This window comes from Alligator mississippiensis, chromosome 3, assembly GCF_030867095.1.
Source record: "Alligator mississippiensis isolate rAllMis1 chromosome 3, rAllMis1, whole genome shotgun sequence".
Taxonomy (NCBI): Eukaryota; Metazoa; Chordata; order Crocodylia; family Alligatoridae; genus Alligator; species Alligator mississippiensis.
Genome location: NC_081826.1, coordinates 1,443,134 through 1,458,008, shown reverse-complemented (window position 1 = coordinate 1,458,008; position 14,875 = coordinate 1,443,134). Strand labels below are relative to the sequence as shown.

General features: G+C 67.9%; 3 protein-coding genes across 4 annotated transcripts; 1 reads left to right on the top strand and 2 right to left on the bottom strand.

Annotated features, from left to right (window-relative positions):
* Window positions 1-188: 188 nt before the first annotated feature.
* On the bottom strand, window positions 189-6,210 carry LOC109286224 (uncharacterized). 2 transcript variants are annotated; one of them, XR_009460603.1, is made up of 3 exons: window positions 4,342-6,210; window positions 2,146-2,221; window positions 189-278 (listed from the first exon to the last, which is right to left on the bottom strand). XR_009460603.1 is itself a non-coding variant. In XM_059723640.1 (3 exons), exon 2 carries the CDS (start codon window positions 3,444-3,446, stop codon window positions 2,331-2,333), a length of 1,116 nt encoding a protein of 371 aa, XP_059579623.1. In that variant the 5' UTR covers window positions 3,447-4,465; window positions 5,814-6,210; the 3' UTR covers window positions 189-278; window positions 2,146-2,330. The 2 variants fall into 2 exon arrangements, 1 of the variants encoding a protein (XP_059579623.1); XM_059723640.1 differs by having other exon boundaries at window positions 2,146-4,465; window positions 5,814-6,210.
* Window positions 6,211-7,518: 1,308 nt separating this feature from the next.
* On the top strand, window positions 7,519-11,187 carry LOC106739827 (cytochrome P450 11B, mitochondrial). Its single transcript, XM_059723637.1, has 9 exons — window positions 7,519-7,796; window positions 8,062-8,217; window positions 8,335-8,534; window positions 8,737-8,940; window positions 9,258-9,412; window positions 9,691-9,857; window positions 10,098-10,176; window positions 10,451-10,642; window positions 10,899-11,187. The coding sequence occupies exons 1-9, from the start codon at window positions 7,534-7,536 to the stop codon at window positions 11,010-11,012; spliced, it is 1,530 nt and encodes a 509-aa protein (XP_059579620.1). The 5' UTR covers window positions 7,519-7,533; the 3' UTR covers window positions 11,013-11,187.
* A 196-nt stretch (window positions 11,188-11,383) lies between these two features.
* Window positions 11,384-14,737, bottom strand: LOC102575966 (TBC1 domain family member 20). Its single transcript, XM_059723639.1, has 8 exons — window positions 14,659-14,737; window positions 13,648-13,836; window positions 13,487-13,567; window positions 13,224-13,410; window positions 12,676-12,777; window positions 12,346-12,487; window positions 12,068-12,252; window positions 11,384-11,900 (listed from the first exon to the last, which is right to left on the bottom strand). The coding sequence occupies exons 1-8, from the start codon at window positions 14,711-14,713 to the stop codon at window positions 11,657-11,659; spliced, it is 1,185 nt and encodes a 394-aa protein (XP_059579622.1). The 5' UTR covers window positions 14,714-14,737; the 3' UTR covers window positions 11,384-11,656.
* Window positions 14,738-14,875: the final 138 nt, after the last annotated feature.

The following is a 14,875-nucleotide window of genomic DNA, read 5'->3' as shown; positions in this document are numbered from 1 at the left end:
CTCTCACACACAGAGAAACACACTCTTTCACACTCTCTCTGTGTCACACACACACCCCCCCCAGCCTCCCAAGCCCCCCCTCCCCTCCGCCTGCCTGCCTGGATCGGGTCAGGCGGGGTCGGGGTCGGTGGGGTCCGGCCCGGCTTCAGGCCATGTGGATGCTCCTGCTGTTTTTAACCTATGAAGCACTTCTTCTTCCTCTTCTTCCTTTTCTTCCTCGTCTCCTTCTTCTCCTTCCTCCTCCTCTTCCTCTTTTAGTCTTTCCATTTTATGAATAACTTAAAGCAGCACAAAAAAAAAAAAGACAAAAAAGACAAAAAAAAAGACCACAAAAAATAAACCTTACTAGAATTCAGGTAGAAGGGCCTTGTATTAGCTAGACCTCTGGTTTTTGTACTTCAGCTAACGAACAATACCAATACGATGCAGCATATAACTTAAGACTAGAAAAAAAAAAGAAAAAAAAGAAGAAAAAAAAAAAAAAGGAGCCCGTAGGTGGCCGCTGCCTTGTAAATACCCGTTTGGAGAGAAAAAACAAAAAAACAAAAAAACCCCAATTTACATGATTTTTACAAGCTGTAAAGAATCTAAACCCTGTTCCTGGAGCCTTTTCCCGGGGACCCCTTTTTCGGAGCCAGTCTTTGGATGATATTCCAGTAAGCACAAGGGCACCGGCCTCGGCGCACTTCACAATAAAAGAGACAAAATGCAACGACCCCGCGTCGCCTGCTGCTGTCTTTGTTTCCCCCCAAAGGAGCTCCCCTGCCCCCACCCCGTGTGCGGGGAGGCCGGGCAGGCCCCCTGGCACTGCCTGCCCGATCCTGGGAAGGGCCCTGGCATTGTTCCTCGACCCCAGCACTCGCGGGTGGGTGGAGTGGGGACGGGAGCCCCCAGGCCTGGGGCTTGGCCCCCTTGGTGGGAAGGGAAGCAGGCTCCACAGGTCAGGCGTGGAGGGGAGTGAGGCGGCTGGGGTCGGGCATGGGCGCACGTGGCGGTGGGGGGCACACCCGTGTGCGCACGTGGGAGAGGGTGCATGGCAGCCTGCAAGGGAAGGGGCTCAGGGGCATCTCCATGCATCCTGCGTGGGGCAGGGAGCAGGTGCTGGACGGCAGGAAGCAGGGGAAAGACCCCCCTTCCCATGGCCTGCAGCCCCCCTCTGCCGTCCCCTCTTCCTGGGGTCATGGCCCAGCTGCCGCTCCGCTCCAGGCACTGAGCAGCCCAGTGCTGCAATGCAGCCACCTCTGGGGTGGAGCAGGAGGCTGCTTCGGGGCTGGGAAATACCTGTGCAAGGGAGGCAGAGAGCAGCTGCCCGGCTTGAAAGCTGGCCAGGAGGCTGCAGCTGGCGCCGACAGAGGATGCTTGGCCCGGGCCCCATGTTGTGTCCTGGCTCCAGCACCCCTGGGCTGGAGAGGGCAGGGGGACAGGGCTTGCCCCCGCTGAGCACACTGCCGGAGAGTCATTGTGACCCCTCACTGTGCTCCAGGCTGCTGCCCCCTGGCTCTCCCAGCTCCAGGCCTAGCAGCCAGGCAAGGCGAGGAGCCCAGGGCTTGACCAGCCCCGAAATGCAGCGGCCTCTGGGGTGGGTGCCAGCGGCAGAGCTCAGCAGAGGCCGCGGCGAAGCCTCCCGCAGGCCGGGCAGCCGGCCCCGGGATGCTGGCAGAGGGAGATGCCGTGCGGGTTGGCCTCTGCCCAGCAAATCTGGGTTAATGCCTCTTCTTACGTAAAGTGCTGCCGTGGGCAGCGTCACAGTGGGCACAGGCTGGTCTCCTGCTCCAGTGGCTCCTGGACTTCTGTGGCAGGGGAGCCCACAGCAGCTCCCCGGCTCCCCACAACCATGGCAGTGTTGCAGAGGGGGCTGCATCCTCCCAGCAGGGCCCTGGCCCGGAACCAGTGGGGGAAACTGAGGCACGGGGTGTGTAATACATGCCAGGGTCAAGCAGAGCATGCCCTGGTCTCCTTGCAGGGTCCCCCTGCCTGCAGCAGGTGCCCCCTTCGCGGGCGGCGGCGCGGGCCCTGCCTTCTGCAGCAGGCTCAAGGTGAGCGGTGCATGTGCGCTGCGGCACCCCCTTCCCCTCATGATCTAAGTGTCTGCCTGACGCCTGGAGTCAGCAGTCTCCGTCCTGCATCCCAGGCTCCGTGACTCACCCAGGCGCAGCCTCTGCATTGGAGGGAGCCGGGACCGCTACTTCAGCACTTTCTCCTGCAATCGATTTAACCAACCCTGAAGGGAAAAGCCGGCACATCCTGTTCTTCGCAGCAGCCTGGCTCTCTCTCCATGCACACACACACACACACACACACACAGAGCCGCACGCGTGGGCCAACTGCATCTAACCCGCCCCGAATGCAACCGCAGGCAGAAATCGCCGGCGCCCGCCGTGCTGCGGCAGGCTGGCAGACTGCAGGGCCCCCCCTCGCCGGCCTGGCCCCGCTCCCAGCCTGCCCCTGCTCCGTGGGGCTGGGCTGCAGAGGCTGGGGGTGGCAGCGGCTCCTTGCTGCAGCTGGGCGCAGGCCTCGGTGCCCCTGCTCTGCGGGGAGCGGGGTGGGGGTCTCCGCTCTGCGGCAGAGACGACCCCGCTGTCCCTGGCACCTGTGGGGTTGTCCTGGGAAGCCTGGAGCCATCTCAGCCACGCAGCTGCTTTGCTTCCCGTCTCACTGCCCCCCAGCTCAGCCCCCGGGGCCCTGTCCCCCCTGCCCCAGTGCCGGTAGCCCCAGGGGCTTTTTCCCCCAATCCTGAGGGCATTTGAAGCCAACGCATCTGGGCTCAGGGGGGTGGGCTCCCTGCACCTCTCCAAGCTGCTGCTGTAGGGCCAGAGACCCCAGGGGTGCCCGCATGGAGCATCCCTGCCCCGAGAGGCAAGGAGGGTGCTGTTGGGGGCAAGGGAAACCCACCCTGAGAGCTGCCAGCCTGGCTCTGGGGGGGAACGGGCCCAGGGGAAGGTGCAGCAATGGTGGGAGGGGGCGAAGGTGTCCTGATCCTGGGGACCTGCTGAGCTGGGCAGGGGGCAGCGCCGTGGGGTGGGCAGGTGGCAGGGCACGGCCTGCAAGGGGCAAGGCAAGGGCTCTGTGTGGTCTCCGCGGGGCAGGGAGCCGGGGGAATGGGTGTGGAGGGACTCCTGCAGGCCAGGGGTGCAGGCAGCGTGCACGGGGGCTGCGCGGGGCAAGGGAGGGCTGGGAGAGGAGCCCAGAGCCCCTGGCCAGGCCTGTGTGCACGGGTGGTGCCCGGCTCCGCTCCCTGCCTCGCATGCCTCAGCCCAGGCCTTGCCTTCGTGCCCAGCCGGCAGCCAGGCCTCACTGTTACCCCAGGGCAGCACAAGGGTGGGGCGGGGGGGCCAGCAGGAGGCGCTGAGTTGGGGGGGGGCAGGTGCTGTAGGTGTGCAAGTGCACATTGGTGGGTGCTCGTGCACGCACATGTTTGCGGGTGCATGTGTGTGCGTGCAGTGCATGTACACGCATGTTTAACTGCATGCACTTCACCCTGCCTGGGCTGGGGGGAGCAGGGACAGATGGGCTCACAGGACCCTGGATCCCCCCTGCTCCCCCTGGGCCGGGAGGGGCAGCCAGGGCAGGAGCCGGCCGCAGCCTGGGTGCAGGTGGCAGTGGCTGTACCAGGGCTGGGGCCGGAGCTGGACCGAGCCTGAGCTCTAGGCAGGAGGCAGCGAGGTCTGACTGGACGGAGTCACCTGTGCACACGCAGGAGGGTGCCGGGGCAGCAGGGCAGGAGTAGGGGCATGCCTGGGGGCCCAGGGGTGTGTGCAGGGGCTGCGGGTCAGTGGTGAGGGGCATCGGCAGGACTGGCAGGGGGGCAGGGGGCTGCAGGTTGGGAATGAGGAGCACCAGCAGGGATGGGGGGAGCAGGGGAGTGAGGGGCACTGGCGGAGCAGCGGGGGTTGCAAGGCACCAGGCCTATCTGCCCCCTCAGCCCTGGGTCCCTGTGGCCTGTTTCCCCCCCAGGGCAGACCTGTTGGGCGCTGCCCAGCGCAGTCCTGGGCCTTGTCAAGGTCATTGGTGCGGAGCTGCAGCGACGGGGCCGGCCGGCAGGTGGGGCCAGCGGCCCAGGGAACGCAGGCAGGCAGGCAGGGCGCTGTGTGCACGTGTGGGTGTGTGCCTGCATGTGCGTGTGCGCGCTGGGGAGTATGTGGGTGTGCAGGGGCCAGACCCTGCTGTAGCTCCTTGCTGTTCACCTCGGTCTTCACCGCTTGGAATAATTTTGTGCCACCTGCAAATCTGGCCCCCTCGCTGCTCACCCCTTGTCCAGGTCATTGCTAAGTTAAGCAGCCCTGGTCCCCACGCAGACCCCCAGCAACCCCCCGTTTACGTCTTTCCTTCCTGAAAACCTACCGTTGATGCTTCCTCTTCGCTTTCTATCCTGGAGCCAGTTTCTAACCTGCGCGTGGACGTTCCCTGCAGTCTCACGACCACCTACCTTCATTCATCTCTGCTGGGGGACCTGGGCAAAGGCTTTCTGGAAGTCCAAATGCACCGTGTCAGCCGGATCGCCCCGATCCACCAGGCCCCTGGCACTGAGGCGGGTGTTCGGGCATGGGTTGCACGCTGCAGTTAGGAGCTGAATGGGCGAATGCCATTGACTGTTTGAGACTAATGAGTTTATCAGTAGCCCCCCAGCACCCTGCTCCAACCTCCGTCTGGGTCAGCCCCCCCGGCTTGTCCCTGGAGAGGAGCGGTCTGGTGGGGGAATCTCCTCACCACCCGCCACAGTGAAGCCAGGTGCAAAGAATGCATTTAATTTCTTGCCCTTTTTATACCAAAGGCCCAGCTGACGTGCATGGTGTATGCGTGTCGGGGATGCAGGCCTGCTGCATGTCTCTGGCCTGGCTGGGGGGGCTCTACCTGGCTGCTCCGGGTGCTGCGGAGGTGCCTGAAGCAGTGGGGGGGGGGCATGGGAAGGGGTCACAGGGGTGGAGGGGGCAGGAGCAGTATCCTGGAATCACCCAGAGCCCGGCAGGAAGGAGAGAGTGCGGGGGGTGTGGGCACAGGCATGCACATGCTGTGCATGCACCATGCCTACGTATCTAACACGCATACAAGTGTCGTGTACACACCATGCATGTGTGCAGCAGACCTGCATATCCAACATGCGTACATGCACCATGCTGGCATGCACACCATACATGCATACACAGCATGCCCGTGTGTGCACAAGTGTGTGTAGCAGGCCTGCAAACCCAACACACACACATCATGGATGCACACATCATGCTGGCACATGCACCATATATGCACACACACAGCATGCCTGCACATGCACAAGCGTGTGTAGCAGGCCTGCAAACCCAACACACACACATCATGCATGCGTGCACCATGCTGGCACATACACCATATACTCGTGCACGTGCACAAGTGTTCATGCATGCCTACACACCTGTACACACACACAGGTGGCCCACACTAGCACACACTGCCATGCACACAGACAGTGCCAGCACCCATAAGCGTCGCTGTCACTGTTTGCCTCGTGTCGGGTGCTACCCATGCATTGTCAGTGCCGAATCCTCAGGGACCGGGGGGCTGGCAGGAGTCACAGCCAGGAGACCCCGGCACCACCCTGGTCTTAGGGAGCGTCCCCGGGCTCGGCTCGGTAACAAAGACTCAGGCAGGTTTGTTGTCTGCAAGCCCGGCCAGGACACGGCCTCCCAGGTCCATCAGGCTGGGTGCTAACGAGGCAGGCAGCACCGCGTCGGGCAGCTTCCCCAGGCCATGACCACGGTCCGGTGCAGGTGTCTTGCATTACTCCTGTGTCTGGAAACTCTTCAAGCATGCAGGGCCGTGAACTTGTTCCATGTGCTGACCTGGGTGTTCCTGCTCCAGCCTTGTCGCGCGGGTCCTGTGCTGTCCCACGCCGCGCGCAGCGTCTCCCCTCCCGCCTCCAGCCAGGAGCTCGCTCAGGCCACGGCCAGGTTTGCTGCTCAAGCCAACTCTGGCCAAGGTTTTAGCACAAGTACCTCCGGCAGCCTGTTGTGAGGAGGGGACATGGCAGGGACATACCAGGAGGGGAGCGGAAAGCAGAGCAGCAGATCGGGCAGGGAGCACAGGGCAGAAAGAGCAGAGGATGGGAGCAAAAAGAGCAGCCGGTAGAGCAGGAAGAACAGGGCAGGGAGCAGAAAGCAGAGCAGCAGCTCAGGGGCACTCAGGCTTCCCCCCACACTCCCGGAGACTTTGCTCCCCCGTGTGCACTGGGCGCCTGAGTGTGACGGGCAGGGGCAGCGCCCCCCCTCGGTGCCCCCAACCCACGCTGCCCCCACACGTCAGCGCCTGCAGCCAGGCTATAATTAGCCCCTTATCTGGGGGCCGCGGCCCTCACCCGGCTCCTCTTATCTCCGGCTGCATCGCAGGGACGGGGGCCTTGACGTTGGCGCTCAAGGGTGCAGTGCACCAAGTTAACCCCCTCGTGCCTGCCTCGCCCGTATCCCCGCGCCCAGGGGCCTGGCCTGGCGCAGCGGTGACGGCCCCGTGGCCCCCGCCGCAGCTGACCTGGGGCCAAGCTGCTCTCCCTGCACCCCGCACTCGGGCTCGGGGCGTCCGGCTCCTCTGGCAGGGCCTGGGAGGCGGCAGGCGGCGGGCACCGCTCCCAAGCTGCAGTGCCCAGGCCTTCTGCCCGGCGCTGAGCCGGGGGGGGGAGGGTGAGAGCGTGTGGCGTGCATGTGTGTGTGTGCATTGGTATGTGTGCATGTGCAGGCGTGTACCTCTGCCTGTGTGTGTCTGCACATGCATGGGAGGGCAGATGGGATGGGGAGCCGGGTCCTGCCTGCCCTTGCTCCCCTGGGCGCTGCCCGGGGCCAGCCCTGGCTCCTGCCCACCCTGCCTGGGCCGGGGGGGGAGCAGGGGCTGGTCTCCGGAGACTATGAATAGCTGAGAGGAGCCGTCCGGCCTCGGCCTCGGCCTCCAGCTCCTGCCAGCGCCGCCGGTATTTTTAGCTTTTGTGGAAACGAGAGGTCGAGAGTGCAGCACGGAGCGGGGGGCAGGGGGGCCGGGCCGGCCTCGCACACCCGGCTCGGCCTGCCGCCAGCCTGCCCCCCCACCTGGCCCTGGGCACCCCCAGCCCTGCCGGTGCCCCTCGCTCCCGACCTGCAGCCCCTGCCCCCCGGCCTCGACAGTGCCCCTCACTCCCCATCCGGGGCCCACCAGCTGTGCCAGTGCCCCCCAGTGCCTGACCAGCAGCTCCCAGACCCTCCCCAGCTGTGCTGCCCGTGCCCCCTACTCTGGTTCCCCGGGGGCCCCAGATCCAGATCCGGCTGGAAGACCCTGACGCGTCGCGGAGGCAGGAGCGGAGGGAACAGCAGCCCCCAGACCCCGCTGCCCAGCACCCCCCGCGCCTCCTGCCCCGGCCCCCCGCTCCCCTCCTGGGGTGCATCGGCCCATCCAGCCCCGCAGCCAGGACATCGCTGAGGCCGTGCTGGCGGGGGGAGGCATCGCCATGCTGACAGCCCCTCGGCCTTGGCGTGCAGGAGGGGGCCGAGCCCTCGGTGGGGATATAAGGAGTCCGGTCCAGCCGGAGCCAGCCTGGCCGCCATGGGCCCGTGCAGCCGGCTGTGGGGGGGCCCTGCTGCCCGCCAGCTCTGCCGGCACCTCTCGTCCTCGGCGGCCCCGAGCCTGACGGCGCCCACGGCCCCCGAGCCGCCGGGGACCCCCGAGCCCACGCTGCCCTACGAGGCCATCCCGCGCAGCGGGCGCAGTGCCTGGCTCAACCTGTACCGCGTCTGGAGGAGCGACGGCTTCCGCCGCTTCCACCACATCATGCAGGGCAACTTCCAGCGCTACGGGCCCATCTACCGGTCAGCTCCGCGCCCCCCACCCAGCCCCGGACCCTCTGCCCCCAACCCAGCTCCCCCAACCCCAGTGTGGACGAGCTCCAGGCACCCCCGCCCCGTCCCCATCCCTGCTCCAGCTCCAGCTGGACAAGGCTCAAGGCACAGAGCCGGGGGAGACAACAGGGGACCCAAGCCCCGCACCCAGAGGTGCCCGTGGGTCAGTGAGGCAGGGATGGGGGACCCTGGCAGAGCCCCCAGGCCGGAGCTGAGGCCGGCGCTGTGCCCGCAGGGAGACGGTGGGCACCTACGACTGTGTGAACGTGCTGCTGCCGCAGGACGCGGCCCAGCTCTTCCAGGCCGAGGGGATCTTCCCGCGGCGCATGGGCGTCGAGGCGTGGGTGGCGCACCGCCACCTGCGCAACCACAAGTGTGGCCTCTTCCTGCTGTAAGTGCCCTGGGGGCGCGGGGGGCAGGGGCACTGCTGCCCCTGAGACTCGGTCTTGCAGCCTGGGGGCGGGCGGGGGGCTGGGGCCGGGCTGGCAGGGTGCACGTGTGCCCGCAGGAATGGGGAGGAGTGGCGCGCGGACCGGCTGGTGCTGAACAAGGAGGTGATCAGCCCCGCGGGCGCCCGCAAGTTCCTGCCCCTCCTCGACACCGTGGCCCGCGACTTCACCGCCCTCATGCACCGGCGCGTCCAGCGCAGCCCGCGGTGCTCGCTCACCGTTGACCTCTACCACGACCTCTTCCGCTTCACCCTGGAGGGTACGTGGCACGGGGGGGTCTGGAGGGCCGGGGCCGGATGGCTGGGTCCTGCCCTTTGCTGGGGGCAGCGCGGGGCAGCGGTTAGAGCCGGGAGCATTCGGGGACATGCCAGGCCTGAAGCCGCTGGGCGCAGCCACGAGGGGCGGGGAAGGGGGCTCGGGACGAGGGCCCAGGCTGAGGCCCCGGCGTGGCGTGCCCGCAGCCAGCACCCACGCGCTGTACGGGGAGCGGCTGGGGCTGCTGGAGGAGAGCCCCAACGCGGAGTCGCAGCGCTTCATCAGCGCCGTGAAGACCATGCTGCAGACCACGCTGCCCCTGCTCTTCCTGCCCACCCGCCTGCTGCGCTGGGCCAACCACCGCCTGTGGCGCGAGCACATCCACGCCTGGGACACCATCTTCCAGCACGGTGAGCCAGGACCCGGACCCTGACCCTGGGGGGAAGCCGGGTGGTTGCAGCACGCGTGGCGTGGCGTGGCGTGGCGTGGCTGCACCCCTCCCATGCAGCACGTCCACCCCGCGGCTGGGGCATCTGCCCCACGCCCACCCTGGGGCCGGTGGAGAGAGCCCAGAGATGGGGCTGGATGCCCGGGTGCTGCCCTTCGCTTCGGGGCGGCGTGCGTGTGGGTGGGGGGTTGCAGTGGGGTCGGGGGCCCAGATGCCTGGGTTCGGTGCCGGGCTCGGGGTGCAGGGGCCGGGGGCGCTCACGGTGCCCCTGCCCCGCAGCCGACAAGTGCATCCAGCACATCTACCAGGAGTTCTGCCTGGGGCAGCCGCACAAGTACTCGGGCATCATGGCTGAGCTGCTGCTGCAGGCCGAGCTCCCGCTCGACTCCATCAAGGCCAACATCACCGAGTTCACCGCCGGCGGCGTGGACACGGTAAGGACGCGGCTCCCCCATTTCCCCCCTGCTCAGACTGGTGTGCACCGGGGGGCTGCTTGCCTTCCTCTGCAGCGGGGGCACGGCCGGGGCGCGGGCAGCAGCAGGATGTTGGCGGCCGCTCTGGATCCCGGGGGCGGCTGTGCCGCGCAGCTCCGAGGTCGGACGTGGGGTTTGTCTGGGCTGGTTCGGACAGGGCTGGGACTGGATGTGACCTTGGCACGTCCCTGCGGCTCTAATTCTGTGTCTGCCCCCGGTTCCCTGCCCCGTGCGCCCAGACGGCCGTGCCGTTGCTCTTCACCCTCTTCGAGCTGGCGCGCAACCCCAGTGTGCAGGCTGCCCTCCGGGACGAGATTGTGGCGGCCGAGGCCCAAGGCCCCCGGGAGCTCCCCAAGCTGCTCAACTCCCTGCCGCTGCTTAAGGCCGCCATCAAAGAGACCCTCCGGTGAGGGGCAACCCAGGGGCAGCGGGTGGCCGGACAGGCGGGAGCATGCCAGAGCGTGAAGCCGGCTCTTCCAGCCCGGGGGTGGCACAGACGGGCCCCGGCTCCGCGGCAGGGCTGGAGCCGAGGGCTGGGGCAGGCTGAGCGGGAGGTCACGCTCTGGAGGGCGAGCCCCAAGCTGGCGTGCAGGGCCTGGCCCCCCCTGGGGCACGGCGCCGACTGACAGCACCATTTGCTTGGCAGGCTGTACCCCGTGGGCATCACGGTGCAGCGCTACCCCACCAAGGACGTGGTGCTCCAGAACTACCGCGTGCCGGCGGGGGTGAGTCCCTGCCCCGGCTCCACCCGCTCACCCACACTCCTCCCCCTGCTCAGGGTGGGAACCCAGGCCTCCGGGCTCCCGGCTAAGGGCAAAACCCAAGCGTCCGGGCTCCCTGCCAGGCATGGCACCGGGTGTGCACAGGCAGCACGCGCACCAGGGCTCTGCCTGAGCTCGAAGCCCCATTGGCTGCCGAGGAAAACGGCGGGGAGGGGGACGAGCCAACCGGCTGTCGGCATGCAAACGCGGGTGCCTGCCATTGGCTGCTGCCCTGCAGACGCTGTGCCAGGTGGCTCTGTACGCCATGGGGCGCAGCCCGGCCGTGTTCGTGCAGCCCCTGCGCTACGCGCCCGAGCGCTGGCTGCGCAAGGACGACCACAGCTTCAAGGCACTGGCCTTCGGCTTCGGCGCCCGCCAGTGCATCGGGCGCCGCTTCGCCGAGGCTGAGATGATGCTCTTCCTCATGCATGTGAGTGTGGCGGGGGCCGGGCAGGCCGCGTCCCCCCTGGCAAGCCCGAGCTGGGCTCCTCCCTGTGCTGCACCCTCAGCTTGGGGCTGAGCGGGGTGCAGGGGGGTCTCCAGGGTCCGACCCGATGCTCCGCCTGGGCATCCAGCGGGCTCCAGGGCTTTTCCCAGGGGGATTCCCTTCTGGAGCGGGGGAAACCAGACCCCCAGCACAGAGGGGCAGGGGTAGAGGCTCACCCCCCGCACCTGCACGGCTCCAGATGCTGCGCAACTTCAAGGTGGACACAGTGTCCAAGGACGACATCAACACCGTCTGCGGCTTCACCCTCATGCCTGAAAAGCCCCCGCTGCTCACCTTCCGGCCCCTCGACTGAGCCGTCCCAGGACAGGAGGGCGCTGGGCTGCGCGGCCGGGCCGGGCCGGCTGGTGCGGGGCCCGTGATGCGGTCGCAGGGGCTGGGGATGCTGCCTGGTGCACCCGCCCCAGGGTCCTGGGCGCAGGGGACGGCTGTGCTGGGACCAGATGCAATAAAAAGAGACTTTGAGTGCAGCAGCTGGTGTGTTTGTGCTGGGGTGGGGGGCTCACATGCGCGTGCAAGTGCCCTCCTGCATGCACGTGGCAGGACACAGCAGGGCGCAGCCAGAAGCAGGCCTGAGCACCCCAGCCCACCCACCCCGGGCAGATCCTGCCAGGCCAACGGGGGCCAGGCTCCACGCCACGAGCGCCCAGCACGAAGCAGAGCAGATTAACTAGAAAACACCCGGTCTTTATTTCATAGCTGCCGGCAATGGGGCTGAACCGGTGCCAGACAGGCCAGGAGCCTGAGGGAGGGCCGCATCACAGGTGCCCCCAGACCCCTCCTCGGGGTGCCCAAGGGAGCCTGAGGGAGGGCGGCACCACGGGCACCCCAAGGAGGGTCTGGGGGCTCCCATGGTGGGCAGGCCACAGCCCTGGGGCAGGAAAGGCCTCGTGCTCCCCTGGGCAGTCCAAGGTGTCACCCCAGGGGGCAAGTCGGGCACTAGAAGAGCTGCAACAGGAACTCGGGCGCCCACTCCAGCGCGGTCTGGGTGACGGCCAGGGCCGCAGCGCCCAGCGTGGCCGAGAGCCCCCACACGGCCGCCTTCACCAGGGGGTGGTGCCTGCCGGCAGGCATGGGGACACCGGGCGCGGTGCTGCTGTCCTGCTGCAGCTGGCGTAGCACGGTGTCCGGGCGCTGGCAGGATGCGGCCAGCTGCAGCGCCGAGAAGGAGCCGATGGAGATGCTGCGGGAAGCAGCTGGTGGTGGTAGGGGGAGGCTCGTGCCACGTCCACTGTGCCCTGCTGCCTGCTGGGACCCCCAGAGCCCCCCACTCCTGTACTGCGGAGACCCCCGCCCGGCTGGGACTGCAGGCGGCAGGGTGCCCGGAGGACCCGCCTGCGCCCCCCTCACCTTTTGTGGTGCTGCAGAGCCGCTTGCTTGGCCAGCTCGGCGTGGGGGTGGCAGCGGAAAAGGTCCTGGGCCCGGGCAACGAGGCGCTCGAAGGGCAGGTCGGGGGGCAGCCGGGCCAGAAGCTGGTGCACGCTGGGCATGTCGCAGGAGCAAGTCAGCACCTCCTCCTCGCGGTGCAGGACAATCTGCAGGGACAGCAGCAGCAGTGCCAGGGGGAAGGTCCCAGGGGAGGCTGTGCCCTCAGGGGTGCCAGCCCCGCCGCCACGCATGGGACCTACTGCGGCAGCCAGGTAGACGGGCATGAGCGGGTGCGAGGCCAGGAAGAGGTCGTAGAGGCGCAGGACGTGGCGCACGTCGGTGAGCACGTGGCCGTACCAGGTGATGAGCCAGCTCAGCGCGAAGATGGTGCCCACCTCCGCCCTGTCCATGGGGAGACAGCGGCCGCTGAGCGCCCGTCCTGCCGGTGCCCTTCACCCCCCACCCACAGCCCCTGGGCTGCACCCCACGGCTCTGCCAGCGTCTCCCAGTCCAACCCACACCCCCACCAGCAGGTGCCAGGGGAAGTGGGTCACGCGGGCTAGCCCTTGTCCCACGCCACCGGCCGCTACCTCAGCATGAAGTCGTGGAGCCGAGGGCTCTCGCGCTGCAGGAGGGGCATGAGATAGTTCAGAATGTGCTTGGTGCTGTCCATGGTGGGGTCCATGAAGTCCCTGGGGAAGAGAAGGTCAAGGGTCAAGCCCAACGGTGGGTGGAGAGGTGCATGCTGGGAGCAGGACAGTGACACCCGTCTCACGAGCCCTCCCAGCCCCACGGGACGCAGCCCCCGGCGCCGTGGCAGGGCCATGTGGAACCAGACGCCACGGGCCGCAGCTGTGCCTCGGCAGAAGGGACCGGGGAACCCTGCCATGTTGTGCCAATGCTCCTCCTGGCACCAACCCCGCAGGGTCTTGTCCACTGTGCTGAGGCTCAACGCTGCACTGGGGCAGGAAGGGATTTCCCCCCTGCTCAGACTGGTGCATGGGGGGGGGGGGGGGTTGCCTTCCCCTTCAGCAGGGGCACGGCTTGGCTTGGGCTCCCTGCAGCACCCGTGACCCCCCGGCAGCAGTAGGACGTTGGCAGCCGCGGCCCCCCTGCATCCCGGGGGCAGGGGTGGTACCGGAGGTGGTGGGTGGAGAGACGCTCCAGCAGCGCCAGGCCCATGCGCGCGCCCACGGTCAGCAGCAGGGTGACGGCCACGTCGTGGTAGCCCTGGTAGTAGTGCAGCTCGGGGTGGGCGCTCAGCAGCGCCACGATCACGTCCACCAGCTGCTCCTGCAGCACCTGCCGCTGCTCAGCCCGCATGCCTGGGGCCAGAGGGCAGAGGTCAGAGCCGGGCGCCCCTGCTCCCCCCCGCCCCAGCCACGGCTGCCACACACTCACCAGCGGGGAAGCGGCACGTGGAGCGTCTCACGTCCAGCAGCACCTGCCCGTAGTCCTTGTGGTCCCGGCACGCGGCCCGGCCTGGGGGAGGGCAGGGTGAGGGGCTCCCGGGGCCGTGGGGCGGGACGGCCCCTCCCAACCCTGGGGACCCCGCGCCCTACCTGGCTTGGGGGGCAGGTCGTAGGCGTTGACGCCCAGCAGCTTGGGCCAGACGCGGCGGCGCAGCTCGTCCGTGAGCAGCCCCCCTGGGCTGGCGGCCGCGGCGCGCAGGCGCTCCACGCCCACCGGGTCGCTGCTCAGCGCCTCGTGGATCTGCACCAGCTTCTGCTGCCTCCACGGCCCCGGGGGCGCTGCCCGGGGGGACAGCGTCAGTGCCAGCCCCGGGGCCTCACCACCCCCCCCCCAGGGGGAAGACCCCGGTGCCGGCCCCCCCGTCCATGCGTCACCACTCCAGGGCCGGCGCGTCAAGGCCGCGACACAGGCATGCGTCACCGCTGCCGCCGCCGTCAGGCTGCCAGCGCCCGGCTCGGGTCAGGGCTCCCCCCGGGACACCCGGCAGTCCCCGCCTGCCCGCCCGCCCGCCGCAGCCCCAACGGGGCCGTGGCCTTGCCAGGCCTGTGAGCGTGTGCTGACACATGTGTGTATCTGCATGTACACGTCTGCCTGTGCTAAGGGGGGTGAGCGTCTGCGTGTGCCTGTGCAAGCATTTACGGGTGCACACGTGTCTGCATGTGCACACGTGTGCCTGTGCATATGCATTTACGGGTGCACACGTGTCTGCGTGTGCACGTGCCTGAGTGCACGTCTGCATGTGCACGTGCCTGCGCATGCATTTACGGATGCACACGTGTCTGCATGTGCACACGTGTGCCTGAGCATATGCATTTACGGGTGCACACGTGTGCCCGAGCATGCATTTACAGGTGCACACGTGTCTGCGTGTGCACATGCCTGAGTGCACGTCTGCGTGTGCACGTGCCTGGTGTGCCTGCGCATGCATTTACGGGTGCACACGTGTCTGCGTGTGCACGTCTGCGTGCGTGTCCGCGTGCGCAAGCAGGTCTGCGCGTGCTGGCATGTGCGCGCGCGTGCCGGCGTGTGCATGCATGTGCCTGGCCGTGCGTCCGCGTGCCCGTGTGCGCGTGCACACGCGCGTGCCCGGCCGCTCTCACCTCCGCGCCGCGCCCCCGAGCCCCCGCGCTGCCCCCGGCCGCCGCCGCCGCTCATCGCCCCGCCCGGCCCCGCCCCGCCCCGCCCCGCCTCTCCCATTGGCCCGACCTCCGCCGGCCTCGCTGCTCATTGGGCGCCGCCGCTCAGGGCAGGGGAAGGGGCGGGGCTGGGGCGCAGGGGGCGCCGGGAAATGTAGTCGGCGGGGGCGGGCGGGGCGTG